The 20,231-nt window shown below is 48.8% G+C and overlaps 2 protein-coding genes across 4 annotated transcripts in view; one reads left to right on the forward strand and one right to left on the reverse strand.

Moving 5' to 3' along the window:
• The window catches only part of Miro (mitochondrial Rho GTPase), a 30,999-nt gene extending 29,894 nt beyond the window's left edge, over window positions 1–1,105 (reverse strand). For both annotated transcript variants that reach the window (XM_050176846.3, XM_050176845.3), the window contains exon 1: window positions 652–1,105. In XM_050176846.3, the coding sequence (XP_050032803.1) occupies window positions 652–703 (52 nt within the window). In that variant the 5' untranslated portion in view covers window positions 704–1,105. The remainder of the gene's footprint in view (window positions 1–651) is intronic.
• Window positions 1,106–1,536: 431 nt separating this feature from the next.
• Window positions 1,537–20,231, forward strand: part of LOC126529261 (mpv17-like protein) — a 30,797-nt gene continuing 12,102 nt past the window's right edge. The window contains exon 1 of one of the 2 annotated variants that reach the window (XM_050176869.3): window positions 1,537–2,180. In XM_050176869.3, the coding sequence (XP_050032826.1) occupies window positions 1,838–2,180 (343 nt within the window). In that variant the 5' untranslated portion in view covers window positions 1,537–1,837. Of the gene's footprint in view, window positions 2,181–5,919; window positions 8,429–20,231 lie in introns of those variants that run through there. The other variant, XM_050176870.3, reaches the window with a different exon arrangement.

A 20,231-nucleotide genomic window follows, 5' to 3' on the forward strand; every position in this document is an offset into this window, starting at 1 on the left:
ACCTTAATCCAGTCTCGACGCCCACGACATGCGTATCGGTGCGAGTTCTACGCAATGTGTGCAACGACCACGCCGCGCACGCCGTGGTTGTTGAGCCAGCGCGACTTCCCACCGCTGCAGCTATACTTTCGAAACGCGTCGAACCGAATTCGACGCGCTATTTCGTTTCCTTCCCCAGGAAACTAACGCAGTGCCGCGATGCTGTTGCGAAAGTCGCCGTACGAAAGCCAGCAAACAGTCGCAGTTTCGGTTATCCAAGAGACATCGAACGAAGCACGCGCGCGAGCACTTGCGAACGTACCGTACGTGCAACGACAAGAGATGTTACCAGGGCGGGTATTTAAAGTCGTCAAAGGCGTTCCCCAACAGCCTGTCTCGTGTGTTAACGCGAGGGCTTTTGACTCCCTAATTGCGAAGCACGCACCAGCTATCCAACGAGAAAGCGATCGAAGTGCTCGCAAGCTGCTGTGCAGTTCCTGCGACGGCGACAGACTATCTGAGCGGGGCATTAAACTCGGCCAAAGGCGTCTTTTCGAAATACCCGACCGGCTTGTCGACGGAGTACGAAATCCGGGGACCACCGGCCGGCTTTAGGGCGAAGCTCGCGGCCAGAGGAGACCCCGCTTAACGAAATAAACAATCGCCGCTCACCTTCACCGACAAGGAGGATTCGGACATCCCTCTTGCCGTTAGCGCGGACCATTGTCGGCTGGCGGCGTAGATCATCCGCCGCAGGGCCGATAATCCCAGAACACTAATCCGCGACACATTTACAGCCGTTAGGCTGAAAGAAGCAACCACCGCCGACGGCACCGCGAGTCCAAATGCTCCAGCACGCCGCTCATTGCTGCTGCTCCTGCTGGACACACGGCTTTGGCGCAAGTCGAGGTCAGCAGCGTCGGTTTCGGCTTCTAGGATGGCCCAGCGCAGATCAGCAGCTCGAAGAGTTCACATCTCTGCCACGGGTGTCGTAATTTAAACCAGGCTGCTTTCTGTTTTGCCCCTTTTGTAGCACAAGGTCAGAGTCCAGCGATGATAGCGTGCGAACGAGGCACACACTTTACGGCAGGTAGTACGCTACGCTAGCGTTCGCTCCGGAAAAATGCAAAACACAAGCATACGCGGAGCCGGCTTGCAGTGTTGCCAACATGGGCTAAATCTAACGCCAACTTGGTGATTATGTAGATTATGTAACACATAATATTCATAACAAAGAGAATATAACGTATTTTTGATTCCTGAAATTGCTTTGGTCACCAAAGGTATGCAAAATAATGAGCTTCAAGATTCTATTTTGTTACTTGGGAGATTGTTGCTGGAAGCTGTGACTGGCTGTGAGAGGAACATCCCCCATTTACATGGCAAAAAAACTTTTGCAATTAATCAGTCATAAAAAAACTAAAAAGCTGAAACACTTCTTTTTTGTCTGCAATAAGTTACAGGTCATTAAACGATTTACACATAAATTTCGAATAGCAGTTTTCAGGCAGTCCCAACGACAGGGAGCGACTAATATGGCGGCCCCCATCGTGTTTCGCTTTGCAGTAGACTTCGGCGCAGAGCGCGGCGTCGGCTGTTGCGAAAAGGTCTCCAACTCCAAAACAACCGACGTGGGTATCGCATGACACGAACGCCGTCGGCGCATCGTTGCGCATCGCTTTGTAACTCGAGTGAACTACGGCTTCGACGCCGATCGGACGCGACGCGTCGTCAAACGAGCGATCGAATACTAGTACACGACCTTTTTTTGTAATTATTAATTAACCGGCCGTGCTCCGACGCGTACGAACGCAGTACTCCGCCGCGCCCTTGAGCACGCAGTGTTTTCCTCGTAAACATGCAGCGAGTCGCCGCCAAGCTCGGACGCTTTGCGGCCTTGTTTCGAGAACGTCCCCTCCTCGCGAACATGGTGTCCTACCCGACGCTGTACGTTGCCGCCGAGTTCTCGCAGCAGACGATTCTGATGCGCGTCGACGAGTCCCGCCGCCAGCGCGGATACGACTGGAAGATCATGTTGCGGTACATGGTGTTCGCCACCACGGTGTCGGCGCCCTTCCTCCTCTACTGGTACCGGTACCTGGACCGCGTCATCCCTGCCAGAGGCACCAAGGAGGCCATCCAGAAGGCGTTGACCGACCAGGCCGTCTCGTCGACCATCATACTGGCCGTTTTTTATCCCGGTGAGTGGGCCCGCTAATTTTCAAGGATGCGGATTGTCGACGCGGTGCGTGAAATGGTCAGCCGTCGAGCTATTTCTTTTTCGTCGAGCTATATATATATATATGTTTCTTTGCGCAAGCTGCGCGAGTGAATCAATCGCGGTCGAGAATTTCGATCCGGATCGGGCTCGATCGCGATCGAAAGTGGTCGTGTGACACCGGTGTAGGAAAAATACTGTGGTTATTTGCTTGTAAACTCTAAGGCGAATTGCTTTAGTTGTTTAGGTCTGTGATACTACACTTTTATAATTCCTGGTTCGGCTTGCTTATAGTATAATTTTGTATAAGAAATAAGCTCCGGGGAGTCCTTAACGTCTGAAAATTTTTCTTGTTATTACTGTTTTCTTTCTTTCTTTTCTTTTTGCCGAGCTGTTGCGGTCGGCCACTTATGCTGGTACGCCGCCGAGCCTTCGGCATGTGCCATCAATCAAATAAAAAAGTAAAAAAAAAAATCCTGTCGACACACACTTGCTCTTTCAAAACTTACGCGCGCTGAATCGCAGAACAGAAAACAGATGCAGAGACTTACTTGTTATGCGCGCTTAAGTAATAGCATTTGCGCACACTTGGTAAGTACCCGAAGTACCTAATATCAATGTCACCTGACACCGTCGAGTCATGCGCTTAAATGTTAAAGCACGGAACGAAAACTGTATAATATAAGTAACGTGGACCAGCTACGCGGTCCAATTAGCATACCTTCAGGATTCTCGCAAACATTTTTTTATATTATATATTGTCTTTGAGTCAACTTCTAAATACGTCCTATCCAGAGAAGAGCATACATTTCAGTGTATATTGTTGTGAGGGGGTTTCAGCTCACTGAACCGCAGGCTATAAAAAAAAGAGCTATCGTGTTCAATGAGTGATTCAACAGGAGGCTTTCCGAGAAAGTTGAAAACATGACGTCAAATTTATGTTGTAACTAGGCTCCACAACGTAAACAAAAACAAAAAAAAAGAAAGGAAGAAACGAAATCAAGCTAGTTTCATTCAATTAATTAGTTGTTTAATTACTGTTATTGATTTATTTACCTTAAATTACCCTACAGGCCATTTGAAGGGCATTGAGTAAGGGGATTAACATATTATAGCAGGCGAGAAATTCAGCACTAAATACGGACCTCAAGTTACACATTCGGACTCAAAGCTTCTTCTTTTTCCTTTTTTTTTTCTTTTCTTTTTTAACGCCACCGACGAAATATTTACGGAGCTCGCGATCAGGATTCGAGTGACGGTGCTCCTGATTAACGCGATCAAAAAATACCTGAGCACCCGTTTCGTCTAGCTTTCTACTTTTTAAAAACTCCAACTTACCCGCAACATTGCAGAATATTTGACACGCGCTCTTTTTTTTTTTTTTTGTTGTTGTTGTTGTTAAAGTTCCCGACGTCGCAACCTTGACGTTTTTTTGCGACCTTCGTGCCATGTGTTTAAAACGTAAACAACGACGACTCCGAGATTAATATATGCGCATCAGAATTGCTGCCAGCCAATTGCGTTACGTTTTGGAATCCAGCGTTTCTTTTTTTTTTTTTTTTCCTTCCAGCACAGTGTAGCGTTATGGCGGTTGCGGGCGGCCGTTGGCACGATCTACGCGCGCCTCGTTGTTCTGCCGTCGACACCCGACTTTCTTTTCTTGAGTGCAAAGCGTCTTGCCAGACTAATGTAACAGAATGTTTCACACGTGACGTGCGTGCTTGCGCTGCAATATATGATCGAGCGTTTTGACACGCGATTCGCGGTCGCCAGATAACATGTAAACGCTCGTTTCTTGTATGTACATGTACATACGCGAGCACTGCACTTGTATTTTGATTTTTCGTTTTCTCTTTCTTGGAATTTTGTTTCGTTTTGCCTCGTGTGTGTGTGTGTGTGTGTGTGTGTGTGTGTGTGGTTCTGCCTAGTCGCTTCGGGCGCTAGCGCAGTAAGTTTCGAGTAAAAGAAGGAGAGAGAGAGAGAAGAGGAAGCAGTCGTTAAAAATGAAGTTCATTTCTCTTTCTTCAACTGCTTTCAAGGTTACGCACGCGGAACGACGCAAATATAGACGTGCGAAAGCTGGAGCCAAAAGCCGTGAGCTTCACTCGCGGAACGCGTTTTCTTATTTATTTTTTTCAAAACGCTTGCTTTTTCTTTCTTCTCCTTTTCTCTTTGTTTGTTTCTGCGGTTTGCTACATTATACGTGACTCTTGCTCTGCTGCAGCGGTTTTTCCTTTTCACTTTTTTTGGCCTCGTTTACTTACGTGAGGAAACAAAAAGAGAGAGCGATCGACGGAAGGAGAAAAAGGAGAAAAAATACATTTGACTGCTTTTTCGCTTTGGACTTGGCTCAAATGGTCGCCTAGGCGAGGGGCAAGCGACCTACCAAGGTTCCCCAATGGAGTTCGAGAAAAGAAGTACAGAGAGAAAGGAAGCAAAATAAGAGAGCAAGGGAAGAAAGAACATTTTTCTTCGCAGAATGAACTTCACATACATCCAGCATACATCCCAAAAAATATCCTTTCTCTCTCTGAAAGGAACTATAAAAACGAACCATATATATATACGGCGGACACCAGCTTTCCCCTTCAGTCGAAAACAACGCTCTCACGCCGACTGGACGCGTTCTCGGACAACCGAGGGGGTCGGTTCCAACGCCCATGCGGGCGGCCAGCGCAACGGCAATCTTCGGTCACTCAACGAGCGTGCATACTTAAGAGGAAGCTTTAGCTCGGGCACAACTCCGACGCGGCCTATTCAAATACATGTAAAAACGCAGAAACGTTTTTATGAGATAACCCCTGGACCGATTTTGATGAAATTTGTTGCATTTGAAAGAGAAAGTTAAATTCTAGTGACTGTTGGAAGTGGAATTTCGATTTAGGGCTTGAATTTTCTTTAAACGATTTTCAAATATTTGACCGTTTGAAAAAAATAGAAGCACGAAGTTTACAAATTCATAACTCTGCATCAAGAACTGATATCGCGGTTCTGTGAACGGCATCCATTAGATCATTCAAAGCGGACAAATTCAATATGTCATTTTACATCTTACGTGAATTTGTTGCGTTGGTTACAACGGTTTTGCAAAAGTTGTATTTCCCTATGATTCAATTTTTTTATATTCATGTGTAACATATCAATTTTGTCCGCTTTAGATGTACTATTAGATGCAATTCACAGAATTGTATTATCATTTTAGTGGTTGAGTTACAGAGTTGTAAGCTTGATAGTTTCGTTTTCTGAAAACGTTTAAGTTTTGTCAATTTTTAATAAAACATTGACGACCTAACTCAAAAATTCGAAACCAACAGTCACTAGATTTTAAGTTTTTCTTTTAAATGCAGCAAACCACGTCAAATTTGGTGCAGTGGTTGCCGAGAAAAACGAATTCTCCTTTTACATGTATTTAGATAGGAGCACCCGAGCTAAAGCTTCCTCTTAAATGCACGGTTGCTCCGATTTCTCCGTGACACCCTCCCTCCCCCACCTCTCCGCATCTCTTTAACGTGAAAGACACATAACAGAAGCAAGAAAACGAGGCTTGCGGGACCGCTGTCCGCAGGCCTCTCCTCCTCCTCCTCCTCCTCCTCCTCCTCCTCGGCTTCACTGCAATCTCATCTCTTCACTCTCGCGTTCCCCTGCTCCCCCCTCTCCTTCAAGCCCTGCACAGCCGCTGCTGCGTGTGTCCCATCTGGAGGTCGTATCAATGATTAGCCGGCCAGACTGGACGTCTCCCTCGCCGCCGCTGCGCATTCTTCACGGACGCGGCGACGTACCCAGTCGACGGCGACGGTCGCCTCCTCGAAGGCGTGTGCGACGGACCCGGCGGGTGCTCCTGCGTAAACGGTGGTTCGTGCTGCGTCGCGGGCAACTTCGAGTGTGCGTGCGTGCGGGCGCGTTTGGGGCAACGTAGCAAGTCTCTCCGGGGGAGTGCGCCGATCGTCTCACGGCTGGCTTGTTCGCATTCGCTCGCGCCCGCAAGCAACGAGACACCTGCCTACTGTGCTACGTCGTACAGCGACAACGGAGATCGCAGTTGGAGTTGGATCCAAACGTGCTGCGCTGTACAGGAGGCTACAACGGAGGGCTGCGTAAAGCTCTGCGCCATCTGCGCTAGCTCGTCACTTGAGAGAGGAGGAGGAGGAAGCTCATTTCCTTTCGTACAAGGGTCGTCGTGCCTGCGGAACCGCTGCACTCTCGAGCCGGAGGAGGAGAGCTCGGTTTTCGATCACTTCATTCTCTCTCTCTCTCTCTCTCTGTTTTTGGTATTTTAAAATTTGTTCATTTACTGCTTCTCGAGCGTGCCAGATGTGACACCGATTTGCTCGAACCTAGTAGCTCTGTGTGTGTAGTACGTGTCCAGGCGTTGAAGTGGCAGAACTCGATCGATGTCGTGACAAATCGTGCATTGTCATTGTTTGTTTGCTGGCCGCTCATCCATTCGCACGTCGTGCGTGTTTTTACGCCGGTCACAGACCCGCGAACGGTTGTGTGAAGACCCCAGCGACTGAAATTAGGTCCCGACGCGCTCTGCAGTGTTTATCTTTACGACCGTGACGCCCATGGACATTGCATGCTCGATTCCCGTCCCGTTCCGACCGAGGAACGTGTGAATCTTCTGCCCTTCAAACACCGTACTGTTCCCCCCCCCCTTTTTTTTTCGTTCCTCTTTCTCGGTGAGAAGAGACAAACTGTTCGAGTCCCCAAACGTCGTCGCCTCTTCCCTCCACTGCACGCGTACGTTATCAACAGCAACGCGCGTACACGTCGACCGTGCGTATCGCGACTGAAGGCCGAGCACATCTGTACCGGCCGGCACGCATACCCTTACATCGCCGCCTTCTGTCGGCGTTACGACGTTCGCACGCGGTTGTGAAACTTGTACGCTGACGCAGTGTGTGTGGAAAAAAAAAAGGACAACTCAGGACGGAGGTGTGGTCTTCCACAGACCGTTGTACGTACCAGTTCCAGTTGCGGCGACCGTGCGTGCTTCCAGGAGTGCATCGAGTGATCTCCGAAACACGTCACCCAGTCGTCGCATTCTGTGTTGTGGCTACAGTTCCGGACGAACAATCCTTTTTGGCACAAAACCCCACGTCCTTCAGGAATCGCGACACCGAATGCCCTCTTTTGGGTAAAGGTCACAACCGTTTCGTGTGTTTCGACGGGGGTGTGCGCTGAAGTGCGCCTCGCGGTCGCACGTCTGTATGGTCGATTCTTGCTACTTTGATTGCTGACCTGACTTTTTCGGAGGTAAGAGCTAGCCTTTGTCCGGGAGTATATAACGCAACTTGTATGCTCTTTCTGTCCTGCCGACGCGCAAGAAACGTCGTCCAGGAAACAAAGTTGCCCTTGTTCAACTCTCTTCACGGACCCCGTCCGAGTACCCCGGACTGCCCTTTCATAATAGCTACCTGCGTTGTCAACCGCGCTCATACACGATAGAACGATCACGGGACGTTGCGGGCCTGTTTCTGTCGCGCTTTGAATAATCAGCGAGCGAAGCGTTCGCGTCGCCCTGTATAAGAAGCTGGCGTAAGCAAATACGCTGTCCAACATCCTGCAGGATCTGTAAGCTGTGACATTCATATAGGCCTCTGCGAGCCCTCGGGTTCGGAATCACAACTCCGAGTGCGACCTTGTCCTTCTCCGGTAGACACCCGCAAACTGACCCTCAGTACCAAGCACCTGTCTTCGTGTTGGTTACAGTGCAACTCCGAGGGCGACCGTGGCCTGCCTTTAGAATCAAGTGACTGTCGTCTGGCTAACGCTGTGGCTCCAAGTGTGATCGTGTTCTGCTTCTGTGCCATTACCGGCCCTCAGGGTCAAGAATAGCTCTCGTCGTGTTGATCACACGCCTGCAAACAATTTGCGCGCTCTCCGAGGAGGCCTCGTTCGTCATGCAGCATGCCATCGCCAGGGCGCGGACGCTGTTTAAGACTCGTCCCCTGTTGGCCAACGTCGTCTCCTTCGGCTCCATGTACATCGGGGCCGAGGTGGTCCAGCAGACGATACTCCAGAAGCTGGACCCGTCTGTGCGCGGCTACGACTGGCCGCTGGTGGGCCGGTACGCCGTGGTCGGCACGGGCATCTACGCGCCGGCGCTCTTCTACTGGTACCGATACCTGGACCGCGTCTTGCCGGGCAAGCTGGTTGCCGTCGCGGTCAGGAAGGCCCTCATCGACCAGGTCTTGGCGTCCTCCACGCTTCTGGTAGCCTTCTACACGGGTGAGAAAGACAAAAAAAAAAACGTATTCTAGAACGTCCATCCACTCAACGCTCTACGTCTACTTAAGAAAGTGGATGCCAGTGCTACCCTTCGACAGGAGTAGTCAGTGTGCTTCATTGACACACACCGCGGCAATTTTTGACAATCGTAGCGTCTTCTTCAAGCGAAGGATGGCGCCGTGCTCAACTCTGCGGTTTATGATAACTCGAAGGGATCCAGCTCATTACTTTTCGAAGCGAGATCGGGATGCCGTCGAACACGCACTTATAAAGCGAAGTACAACAAGGAAGAAGGAGGACGTGCTTGCAAGCTGTAAAGCTAGGGAAACGATGGAGCATGTTTTATTGGAATGTGAAGATATGTGTCCAGCGGTCGATTTAGGCACGTCTAGCCTTGAAATCCATGGGTTCAGCGAGAGCAGGGGGGAAAGTAAACATGTCCGCAATAGAGGTTGGTAAAAGGCGATTGAAAGATTGGTGGAAGAAAAAAAAAAGTCCATCAGTGTAGATATTTGGGCTTGTTGGTGCAACATTTTGCAGTTTTTTTCCTGTAGCACATATAGCACAAGGACGTAGAAGGGACGTAGAAGCACCTGTGTTTGTCTGTTTTATCTTCTATACGTCCTTGTGCTGTTTGCGCTACAGAAAAAAAAATTGCAAAAATCGAAGTAGGGAAACGACAAACAACGGAGGCCTACAAAAAGAAAGTTCCCAATAGGGGTTCAGAAAGTTTGGTAATAGGTATTCTTCGTGTTTTTCCCCTTTTCCTTCCTTTTTAACATAGGTAGAACATTAGGCAATATAGTAACAAGAGCTTGGTGGCGCAACTCATCGCCCCGTTCCAGAGAGGACGCTCATAGCATCCATCCATATCCATGGAGTGGACGAATAATTTCGAGTTGACGTTGGTTTGAGGATGCAGGGTGGGGGAGGGGGGGTAGTCCTGCGCTGGAGTTTCTGAGAGCGCGCGGCCGACTTAAATAAGGAGAGAAAAGGGCGTGTTTTGAGCATTGGACACCATCGTGAACACTCTTTAAGCACCCCTATGGCTTCTTCGCAGCGACGACAACACCCTGCGATAAATTTGCACTCTTTGTGGCTTTTCTTGTTGATCGACAATTCGTCATCTATTTTGCATGCATTTGCATGTGTTTTACGTGGCTCTCGCGGTATACTTCGATGCCACAAACGACATGCGCGTATCAGCGTGCCGTGCAACGTTCCCGAGAGGAAAGTAGCGAGCGCTTATTCATGAATAAAATAAGTGTACGCAATATTGATGACAGTTATCTTTAGGGTGTAAGCTTAGTGCCAAACGATGTGAAATGTTTAGAACGCGCAGTCACAGACCCCCGGGTGCACTTTCAGTTACCTTGAATATAGTTAAGTTTCGTCACTATAATGGCGTTTCCGTTTCACCATAGTATTCCGTGTCAATGCATCTCCTCTGGCTAATTTGCAGCGCAGCACTTGACCGCAACACTGAAATTGCCGTGTTCGCAGTTAAACAGAGCGAAAAAGAAAAACAGGACAAGAAACTGCAGGATCTGATGATCGATGTATTCAGGTACTTAACGTTGCCGCACTACACTGGGCATATGAAAGACGCCGCATAGTTACAGTGTACTAGAATATCTAGTACACTGTAGCATAGTGGAGGGGGTTCCGGACTATTTTGGACCACGTGGTGTTCCTTAAATTGCACCCAAAGCTCGGTATAGGAGTTTCCATTCTACTCCCACTGGAACGCGGCTGCGGGAATCGAACCTAAAACGACCTCGTACTGTCACCAGCAGAACGGCAATGGATGAAAAAAGTGAAGCGACATACGATGCATTTTTTTTTCGCACCCTGCCGCATCCTTTCTCGGTTCACAAAACTTAACGTCAGTCGAATCGACCCTTTAAGTTCTTCGGCAATACACACGCTCCGTTTTTTGAAATCTGCGCAGCCTTGTTGTCTTTGTAGAACTCGATTCAACTAAAGCACGTGCAGAGATATTATTGCCACGACCAAGAATTTCCTACTTAACTGCTAGAGTGAACGTCTCTGCAAGGGCGTAGCCTTTCTTCGACGCGAAAACTCGTGTAACCCAAAAAAAAGTAGGAGTTTCTAACGCGTTGTAGTTGAACAAATTGCCACAAGATGTCCCTACAAGCGCTGCTGCTGCCACCCACACACCTTCGGTGTTGCGGTATTTTGTAAATGGTAATACGGAGGAGCTATAGAGCTAGCGTGTTCTAGCTTGTTTGCATGCGTAATATTGTTTACGGAAATAGGGAACACGTGACTCGTGGGCGGAATCAGTGGCCCTGGTAGCGACATCTCGTGGCGAGATGCTCAACTACATGTTAGAAACACTTTTTGAGTTGCACGAGTTTTCAAGTAGAAGGAAGATATAAAGAAGCACTATACATTAATTATTATCTCGTTGTCGACACTAAGCCAGCAGCTAAGTATTATATATGGCTAGCCATTGCCTTAATATCTGTGTGCGCGCTGTGGTTAAACGCTGCACCAGAAGACGGCGTCACAAGCGCGGTTGCTCACTTGCACGCCATTGGTATTCCGTAAACGGGAAAACATACATACGTACTAGCTAAAACAGTAGCCAGTAGCCACTCTGTATTGGCGCACCGTTTACGGGGATGAAAGGATAACTGAAGCTAGCAAGTGGGGCAACACACCCGTAGTCCGCAGTAAGCTTAGTGAGATTGGGGTATGCGGCCGACCCCGGTTAATCCGATTTCGGTTAATTCGACTATTCGCTTAATCCGAATACATTGTAAAGTTCTGGAGAGTAACAGTGCATTGCCAGGCAAGAAAAACAGAAAAGTTCGAGCGCGAAAGCATGCTGCTCGGTTAATTCGATCTTACGGACTCCTACTGGTGCCCCTTCGTGCGCATACAACGGTTACTAAAACATTGAAAACAAGAAAGTGAGTTGACGACGATACTGTTTTGACCATTTTGAGAATTTTGTCAGCGCCGACGACAGTGTTGAGGTCTGTGGGCCATTTTCTGGCGACGACACTGTCGTTGGCGGTCACACGAAGCAAAAAGACATTGCGGACTAAACCCAGCAGTAAAGAAATTATTCGACATCGTTAATTTTGCCATAATTTGTTAAGTAAACTTTTCGGATAATTTGGCCAAGTCTCGCGATCGCGCAAGGCCGAATTAACGGCAGTCGACTGTGCCGCTAATTGTAGCCAGTGAGTTTGCAAGGCATATCCACTTCGAACGAATTTTGAGGCTGGCACTGGTTTCCAGAACTGCGACGTCAAACTTGCGTTAAATGCGCTGTTCTTGGTAAAAATGGTAAAATGGTAAAAGGTAAAAATGCACTGTTCTTGCACTTACATTTTAAAGAACACGCTGTTCTATGCATTGAAGCACACTAGTGACTGGAAGGCAGATGCATTTCGTCGGACACGTTGAAAATTAATATCTCGCAACTGGGCGTAGTTCTGAGAATTCGTTCCAAGTAGATATGCCTTGCATACTCACCAGCTACAATTTGTCGATTGAAATATGCACCTTAAGGTAATTATGTTAATTATTTAATTACGTAATTTGATTTCTAGTGCGAAGCAATGGCCACCTTATCGAGCAATTTAGATCAATGGTTAGAATTGTGTATCTGCCACAGTGAATTCTTAAAAATTTGGTGCAGCTGGGGAAAATAAACACCGTGTATATACTAATCCACAATTCCCATGGTATAGCTGGATGACTGAAGCGCTGGAGTTTCCTCTGTAATTTTAGTAGGAAATTTATCATTAACCATAAATAGCTGCCGCGTTTCATCGTTAGGATGTTGATGCAACATGAAAGGTATCGACAGTGGTTGAACAAGTTGCCGAGGCACGGGATTGCAGCTCTGTAGATCAAAATTACGCTGTCGCGCATACTCAAAAACGCGATTCTGACGCAATCACGCGAAAGCGAGTGACCGGTTCGGTTTGCGATCCGTTATAGTATGTTCGCGCCCTCTAATCGCTGCTCAAAGATTTGACAACTGTAGATTTCGACTCCCGGGGACTGTATAATGTAAAGATTCCTTTCGCGCTCGGTCGGTTATATTTCATTGTATTCCTGTCATCCACCACTCGCGAAGTGCCGACCGTGTTGATGACGTGGCTTGCGCTGAGGTCGTACTAGCCGCCATGTTGGAGGACCAGTGCGGCGAGAAGCAGTGCGTTCGTTCGCATCTCGAACGTCGGTTCTGCCGTTGTTCTGGCACGGGTGCCATCAACGTCCCGACAGCTTCTCTACGACACTGAAGAAATTCACCCCCCCCCCCACCCCCGGCATTGAACATGACGCCACTTGGGGTGCTTCTCAAGTGGTCCACTGACGAAGCACGAGGAAGAAAGGAATTAGAAGAGAATCAGTTAAACTATCCCGATACTATGGTTGGTTTTATGCTGCTTCTTTTCTCTCTTTTTTAAATGTCTTTATTTCTGCATTTAATAGGCAAAGCCCTGCGGCAGGGACCGGTGCTCTCTTCTTCCTCGAGGTGGAGTGGTCCCGAGGTTGGTTCCGCAAAGAGGCGGCCAGGCCCTTCATTTTCCCTGAAGTCCAAAAAAGCATTCCAAAGCTGGAGTGAATTCTTGGGCCTGATGTGCGATGGCGGGTCGAGCCACTCTTGCAGGGTGCCAGGTCGGTTCCCGCCCAGGGAGTGTACTGTCCTTTCTAGGACCGTGTCAAAGGCAGAGCAGCTCCACAGATGTTCGGCCGTACCTCTGGCCGGGCATGCCGGGCACTTAGGGCTCGGCTATATGAGTGCGGGTTGACGAGGTGTAGCCTTGCTGGTGACAAAAGCTGGCCGGTCTAGGCTCGGCGAAGAGGAACCGCCTCTATCTTGCGAAATGTGCTGGGTGGGCGGCGATATAGTTTCTCAGGGTTGGCCAAAAGCTGGAGAACATTGCGGCCGTATAGCACTGTGCGCCGTGACCTTTCTCGGCCCTATCTATAGGGGGCGACGTCGGGTGTGTAAAGGCGGCATGCGCCCAGGAAGCGGAAACGACAGTGGGTCCAGGCAAAGGTTGCGGAAAGAGCTGCAGCGCGCGCGGCGCGCCTTTTCGTTTCCAGTGATTCGTTCATGTGCAGGAATCAATTTGACAATTGTGGTGTAGCCTTCCCTTCACAGGCGACGGACTTCAGTACGAATGGTCTTGAGAACGGCATAGTCTGCTCCCCCTGAGCGACAGGCTGTGTATAGGCTGCTTGCGAGTCAGTATAAACATAATAGGGGTGTAAGGAGCCGGATCCTGTCTTTCTACTATGCGAGTGATGTATTTTCTTGTTTTTTAGTCGAAAGTATAGACAGCTTGTAAAGTAGGTACATATGACGATCGCATTTCGAAAACTGCGTAGCTAGCTAGCGGAATACCGCACGTTATAATGGAGGACGAATTCAAGAAATCTTCAGTTCTTAAGTGCTATTTTGTATTGACTGGCAGGCTTCGCTATTTATATAGGTCTAGCATCATAATTGGCTGGGTAAAGCGCTCTTTGTGAACGTTTTGTGAATGCGGAGCTGGGAATCTGTGAGTCTTAACATCGTCGCTTCTTTATTTGTTTTTAACATTCCGAGCAGATATAAGAAAGCTTCGCTGCCAAAAAAAAAAAAAATATTGCTCGTCGCACGTAACGCAATTCTGCATTTGCAACGCGCTGGGCTATGGCGAGACGGACATAAATAATTTTAGTGACATATTACAAGCGACAATTTAATTATACCGAATTCAAAGCTGATTCTTGTAATACGCGTATGTGCAGCATTGAAGCCACACATATATAGTATTCCTGCAATACAGTTCTGGTATTTTAGAATTCTTGTAACGCGATTGTTCACCAGGGCCGATTTCTTGCTATTAATTGGAGATAAGACTGTCTATTCGTGGATGGCAAAAAGAAAAAGCAAAGCCGGCCCCCACTTCACTTCCTCGAACATGCATCAACTGATGAAGTTACTTTGACTTAGTCGAACAGCGAGATTTTGAACAAGCCTATACAGGGGACATAAAAGAAACACAACACTGGGCGCTGTTTCCTGTGCGCAGCCCTGTTGAAAATGCTGCTGTTTCATGATATGTAAAACAACCATCCCAAATGAACACGCAGAGTTTACGATTATTATGAGTCAGCCGCAGAAGTAACCCGAAAAATAATGTTGTTTTATTTGAAAGAAAAATTTAAGCCTCTACCACACACACACGCACAAACTAAAAACAAGAGAGACAACGCACTTTGCAATTATCCACACTCGTGCTAGAACATCAGAACTCAAAAGAAATTTGAACCAACGTGCCGAAGCATCCACAGTGGTCGTCCTATAGTTTAACTGTTCGCGTTGAAATATTCGCATTGTTTACGCGAGTCTTGTGCGAAAAAGCCCCATGCTCGCGATTTCATTGGCGCAATCCATAACGGCGCATAACGTGTCAACTTTGTCGGCTTTTGTCGTCGTAATTCGTGCTGCATCTCCATCGAGGAGTTAAAGCAGTTGTACAGTGAAACTCCACTTTAAAGAAAAGCCCGGTTTCCCGCAATTTCTCTTTTCGAATTGGGTATATATTCTCGCCCCACTCCGCGACAACCGACATCTGAAACAGAGAACAACCGTCTCGTCGGCGGCTGCCTGCTGATACTTCCTGTTGGGCAACTGCCGAGCAATCGCGGGCGAGCAAACCATCACGTGTTCCGCTCGATCTGCCGGGGCGTGCATTTCCGCATATATGCAAAACGAGGAACCGACGGCCCTGTATGCTGTATACAGTGAAGGCAACCCTCCATCGATCCCGTGATTCATGCATAGCGTGAGACTATCGGGCGTTTCTCCAGCGCCAATTTGAGCAAGATGTCTGGCTTACTAGCGCAGGTTAAATTAGAAAGCACGGTAGCCGAAGCTGAATTGGTCCCCAACTATACTGGTGGATCCAAGAATTAAAATAACATAAAATAAAATATCGAAAGGCTTTACGTAAACGGCGGACGCAGTATCTGGATAGGCGTTATTCACGCCAGTCGCGAGTGTTATTCTTTCACTTCGCCAAAATAAATGGTTAATTATGTTTGATTAGCTAACGTTTGATGAACTTACCTAACGAGACACGGCGTTAACGCGATAGTTGTGGAGGATGTCGAGCGATGACCAATAGCATCATTTAAAGCAACGTAGGTCTCTCGTGGACCCTTTTTCCGCGATCTAATAAAAAAGAGTAAATACTGCGAAATTTAAGATATACCACTGGGAACGCCTTCTCTCGCCAGCGATAACAGCGGCCTCAAACGTAAACATTTTTTTTTTTTTTTTTGCGTAGAACAGGACTTGTATTGCATTATAAACGAACAATCCGACCAAAACAGTAAAAATAATATCTCGGGCCTTGGCTGGATATATTCCGAGATGAGAGTAGAGAGAGAGAAAAAAAAAACTTTATTAATGAATGATCCGGCAGTTTCGTTGTGGTGGCCTCAGGTGGCGGCTCGAAGTCCTTGGACTCGGGCGGCATCTTTGGCTTGCCGGACGGCCCAGAGCTGGTCTACCAACTCTGAACTTTTGAGAGCCGCCTCCCAGCGGCGGCGACGCCGATGGAGAAGGTCCCCGGCGGCCCCCGCAGCCGGGGCGGCGTCGGGAAGAAGCGAGCTCGAGGCTTCCCGTACTGTGGTAACGGCCGCGATTATACGGACGCGTCGCGAACGGATGTGGTCCCATTACCGTGGTTGCCGGCACATTCCCAGAGCATGTGTCGCAGTGTTGCTCGCTGTCCGCAAGCTTTACAGGCATCTGTTGGATATAAACCCGGGTAGCAGTGATGTAGGACCGCGGGGCTAGGGTAGGTGTGTGTCTGGAGCAAGCGTAACGTTACGGCCTCATTCCTGTTTAACTTGTCGTGTGGTGGCGGGAATGTGCGTCTTTGGAGTCTGTAGTGTTGGGTGAGGTCTCTGAACGTGGTCAGGTGATCGCCCCACGCCCATTGTGAGAGTACAAAAGAAAAATGCAATTTCAATCCGAAGGCGAAGCAATGAATTTAGCGATAGGAGAATAGATGGCCGGGCCACTTGGTATAGATCCGTGGTTGTGGAAGCTCAAACACGCACGACGAAGAAGACCGAGACATAGGGAGCGCTGTTGTGTCTCGTTCTTCTTCGCTGCCTGTGTTTGCGCTTCCAAACTGCCACGAATTAAGCGACAGTTAGCGTCGCGCTCGAGCTGCGCCACCGCGCGGTGTCACGCGGAGGCCCCAACGCCACATGCGAAAGAACCGCTATCTGTGCGGCAGGAACAGCACCCTTACTGATACCGGGCGTCCCAAGACGCGGCCGCGCGCTGTAAATTAATTTACACCCTTTAAACGTGAATGAAGGTGCAAATTGGACTGTAACTGACACCCTTAGCACCCCGTCGTTGGGTGTAAGGCTGTGAGTTATAGACACATCTACACCCCCCTTGTCACTTTTAACGGTGCAAATTATTTTACAGTGCGACCACGTGGAACGCCGGCAGCGGCGTCGCTTGTGCTGGAGATTATATGTTCGGCTGAAAAACAGCCCGCGTGTCTGTCCGCGTCCATTGAAAAGGATTAGGTACGCATTCAAGCTTGGCATTTTACTGTCAGTTCCGCTCGGACCGGTGTACGTGTGAACCACCGTGGTGCGGCGTGCGCACAGCGTGTTCAGCGGGAACCCTATAACGATTGTGTGCAGAGTGCTCGTGCCAGCAGCGAAAGGCCACGACGCTGCGCCGGCTTCGGCAAAGAGCCGATTGAATCCGCCGCGGTTGCTCAGTGGCTATGGTGTGGGGCTTCTGAGCATGAGGTCGCGGGATCGAATCCCGGCGACGGCGGCCGCATTTCGATGGGGGCAAAATGCGAGAACACCCGTGTGCTTAGATTTAGGTGCACGTTAAAGAACCCCAGGTGGTCAACATTTCCGGCGTACCTCATAATCAGAAAGTGGTCTTGGCACGTAAAACTCCATAATTTAATAAGAGCTGGTTGAGCGAAGCGTGAGGGCGCGGCGCGTCCACTCATGCGTGGTCGCTTTATTATTTTGTTTTTGCAGCCGAACGCGCAGCGGGCGTTCTCTGGATACTCGACTCTCTATACGCGCCGGGCCGCGCATGCGCCATCGATACCGTGACAGCACGACGGCGCCGACGCCGACGGCACTGTAGAGCGCCTCGAGTGCCCGCGCATTAGCTTTCGCAGTAAATCCGTCCATGGAAGACCCCGAGCAATATTTCTGTGCTGCTAATCGGCAGTACGATTCAGCGATGAGGGACACAGTTTTGCAGACAATGAAAACAGTAATCAATCGCGTGATACAATGACTTTTCTTTTTCTCACGCCGCGCGCGCGCGCTCTTACCCCGTAGAAGCGATGTCACGTGATTAAACTTTAGACGCTAGAACGGTGACAGCGCCGGGGCTTTCAGTGGTGGCCCTCGCGCTAACATTGAGCCGGTAGTAAAGGAGACACGCGCTTGCTTATGATAGCCCATATAATTTAAACACAAAGTCAACGTAATTTCAATGCAGAACACTGGGCTTAGAACAGACATGATCATGGCCCGGCGCTTTGGCTCACCGAAAATGCGACTCAATGCGTGTATGTAGCAAGAATCTTTGAAGGACCCCGATCAGAAGGCTGGTTAATGCAATAGGATTTCGGTAGAAAATTATTCGACGCTTACAGGTGTGGGGTTGAATCGCCTAATGTTTTGGTAAGAATAGTGGCGCAACTTGAGAGGCGCCAGTCGTTACATCTTTGATGCATACGATGCATACTGTCGTGATTATGCAGGGCGTTTCACGTTGCTCGGGCACAGGTTAAATGAGAATTGGCTAGTCGATACGAGCAGATGGGATCGATACCGTATCCACGTCATCTCAACGATGTCGAGTTATGTTTTTGCGACGCGCCTATAGTTATGTAATTATGCCTAGTTAGGTAAAGTTACACGACAGAAAAAAGAACGCGGCAGAGCCCACCTCACGATGACTGTAGACGGCAATGCGTTTAGCATTGAAACAACATAGCGACACAACGTACCGCCGCCGTCGAAACGCGTTGTGTGTGAGGCGAGTACTGGAGCGCCACTCCTCGTTCGCGTTTCTCCGAGAACACGTGGCGCCATCTAGCGCCACCACCGCGAAGCCTGCGCGTGGCCTCCGAGACCAGAAGCCCGGCGCGGTGGTGCCTGCGAACGCTTACCTTTGTTCCGTCGCTTGTCGCTTCTCAGTGGCGCATATCGAGTATAACCCGACTTGGCAAGAAATTCATCGAAGAACGGCACGTATACGGAATGCATTCATAGCACTGCTCGCTAAAGCATTGGCGTGGAAAGCGTTCATTGAAAAAGCGGCATACGCCCGATACATTTTGTAGCGTAGTCCGCAAATGTTTCGGGTTGCTATCCTTGTGGAACCGTTCTGACGTGGGTCATTGCAGAGCGACACATTCCCAGTGGCGAATAGCTATATAGTTACCCAAGCCGGTGTGACAGACGTTCATTGAAGAACGGCAGACACCTACTGGCACATACGAAGTGACCAAAGTTCGCATAAAAAAGAAGAACAAAGGTTCAGTGAAGACCAGCACAGACTGAGTGCTCCGAGAGTTTCTTCGAACACCGGTGCCTATACCCATCTGCAATGACCCATGTCGGCGTGAAAGAGGTTCGTCGAAGAGCAGCACGCGTATGTACACATTGCCACATACTCCGCGACCCACAGTAGTCCGATGGTTGGTTTCGAACCCTGTTCCCTAGCACAGCAGCCCGATGCGGTACCCATTCGATCGCGGACTACCCAGTAAAACCTAGGTAGGCGGGGAAAAATTGTTAGGTACACACGATAGCCTCCAGAAAGTGAGTGAAGTACCCTGAGAATGCTAACGCATTAAAAAAAAGCGAAGTAAGTGATCACGACGGACTCTACAGGCACGATATCGTGCCTGTAGATATCTTTTGCTGAAAATGCATTCCAGGCAGAAGGGCGGACTCAAACTACGAGCGAGGACATCAATCCTGGACTAGCTGGTTCCCGGCACATATCGGCACTACATGGCACGTAATTAGAGACGTAGTGGTGAATGAGGCATATACGTAATGAAGATTCACAATGTAGCGCCGAAAGGATAGTCTGATTAGTTGACTATATTTTTTTTATCATCTCAGGAAGCATGGGCACACGGATACAAAAGAGCCAACGACAAAAGAAAACATAGAAAGATCACACGCAAGTAAACAACGCTTCTTGGTATTTGCGTGATCTTGTGCACGCTGGTGTACATCACAGGTTAGGCTTATGTGCCTGAATGTGAATCATCTGACTATAGTACCTGAAATTTCATACTAGCTATCACATGCAGTTGTCTGACTAGGCTGATTACAGCATTAACGAACCGGGACCGGCCCTGAATGACTGCGAGTCGTTTGCAGTCAGTACCACATCCGTGTAGGAATCAACGTTTCTTTTTCGAAAGCTGGGTACAAGTTACGTGCGATGCACACCGTACAAAATGTGACCGGCCGCGTCTGCAGTGATGATTGCAATTTATTCCACATGCAGGCAAGCACATGTACGGTTCTTTGGACGCAGCTCAAAAGCTGTCCGTGCATGAGTGCGTAGCTGCCTAGCAGCTATTCGTCAGAGGTGGCTTCTCCTCAATGGCAGTCATAGTGAGGAGAAGCTCCCTTCAGTGGTTTTCATCGTGTGTTATATAGGGTGCCCCAGCTAACATTAGGCAGTCTGTCTAACGAAGAAAAATGATAAAAGAACACGGGGGTA

The sequence above is a fragment of the Dermacentor andersoni genome, chromosome 8 (genome assembly GCF_023375885.2).
Source record: "Dermacentor andersoni chromosome 8, qqDerAnde1_hic_scaffold, whole genome shotgun sequence".
Classification (NCBI taxonomy): domain Eukaryota; kingdom Metazoa; phylum Arthropoda; class Arachnida; order Ixodida; family Ixodidae; genus Dermacentor; species Dermacentor andersoni.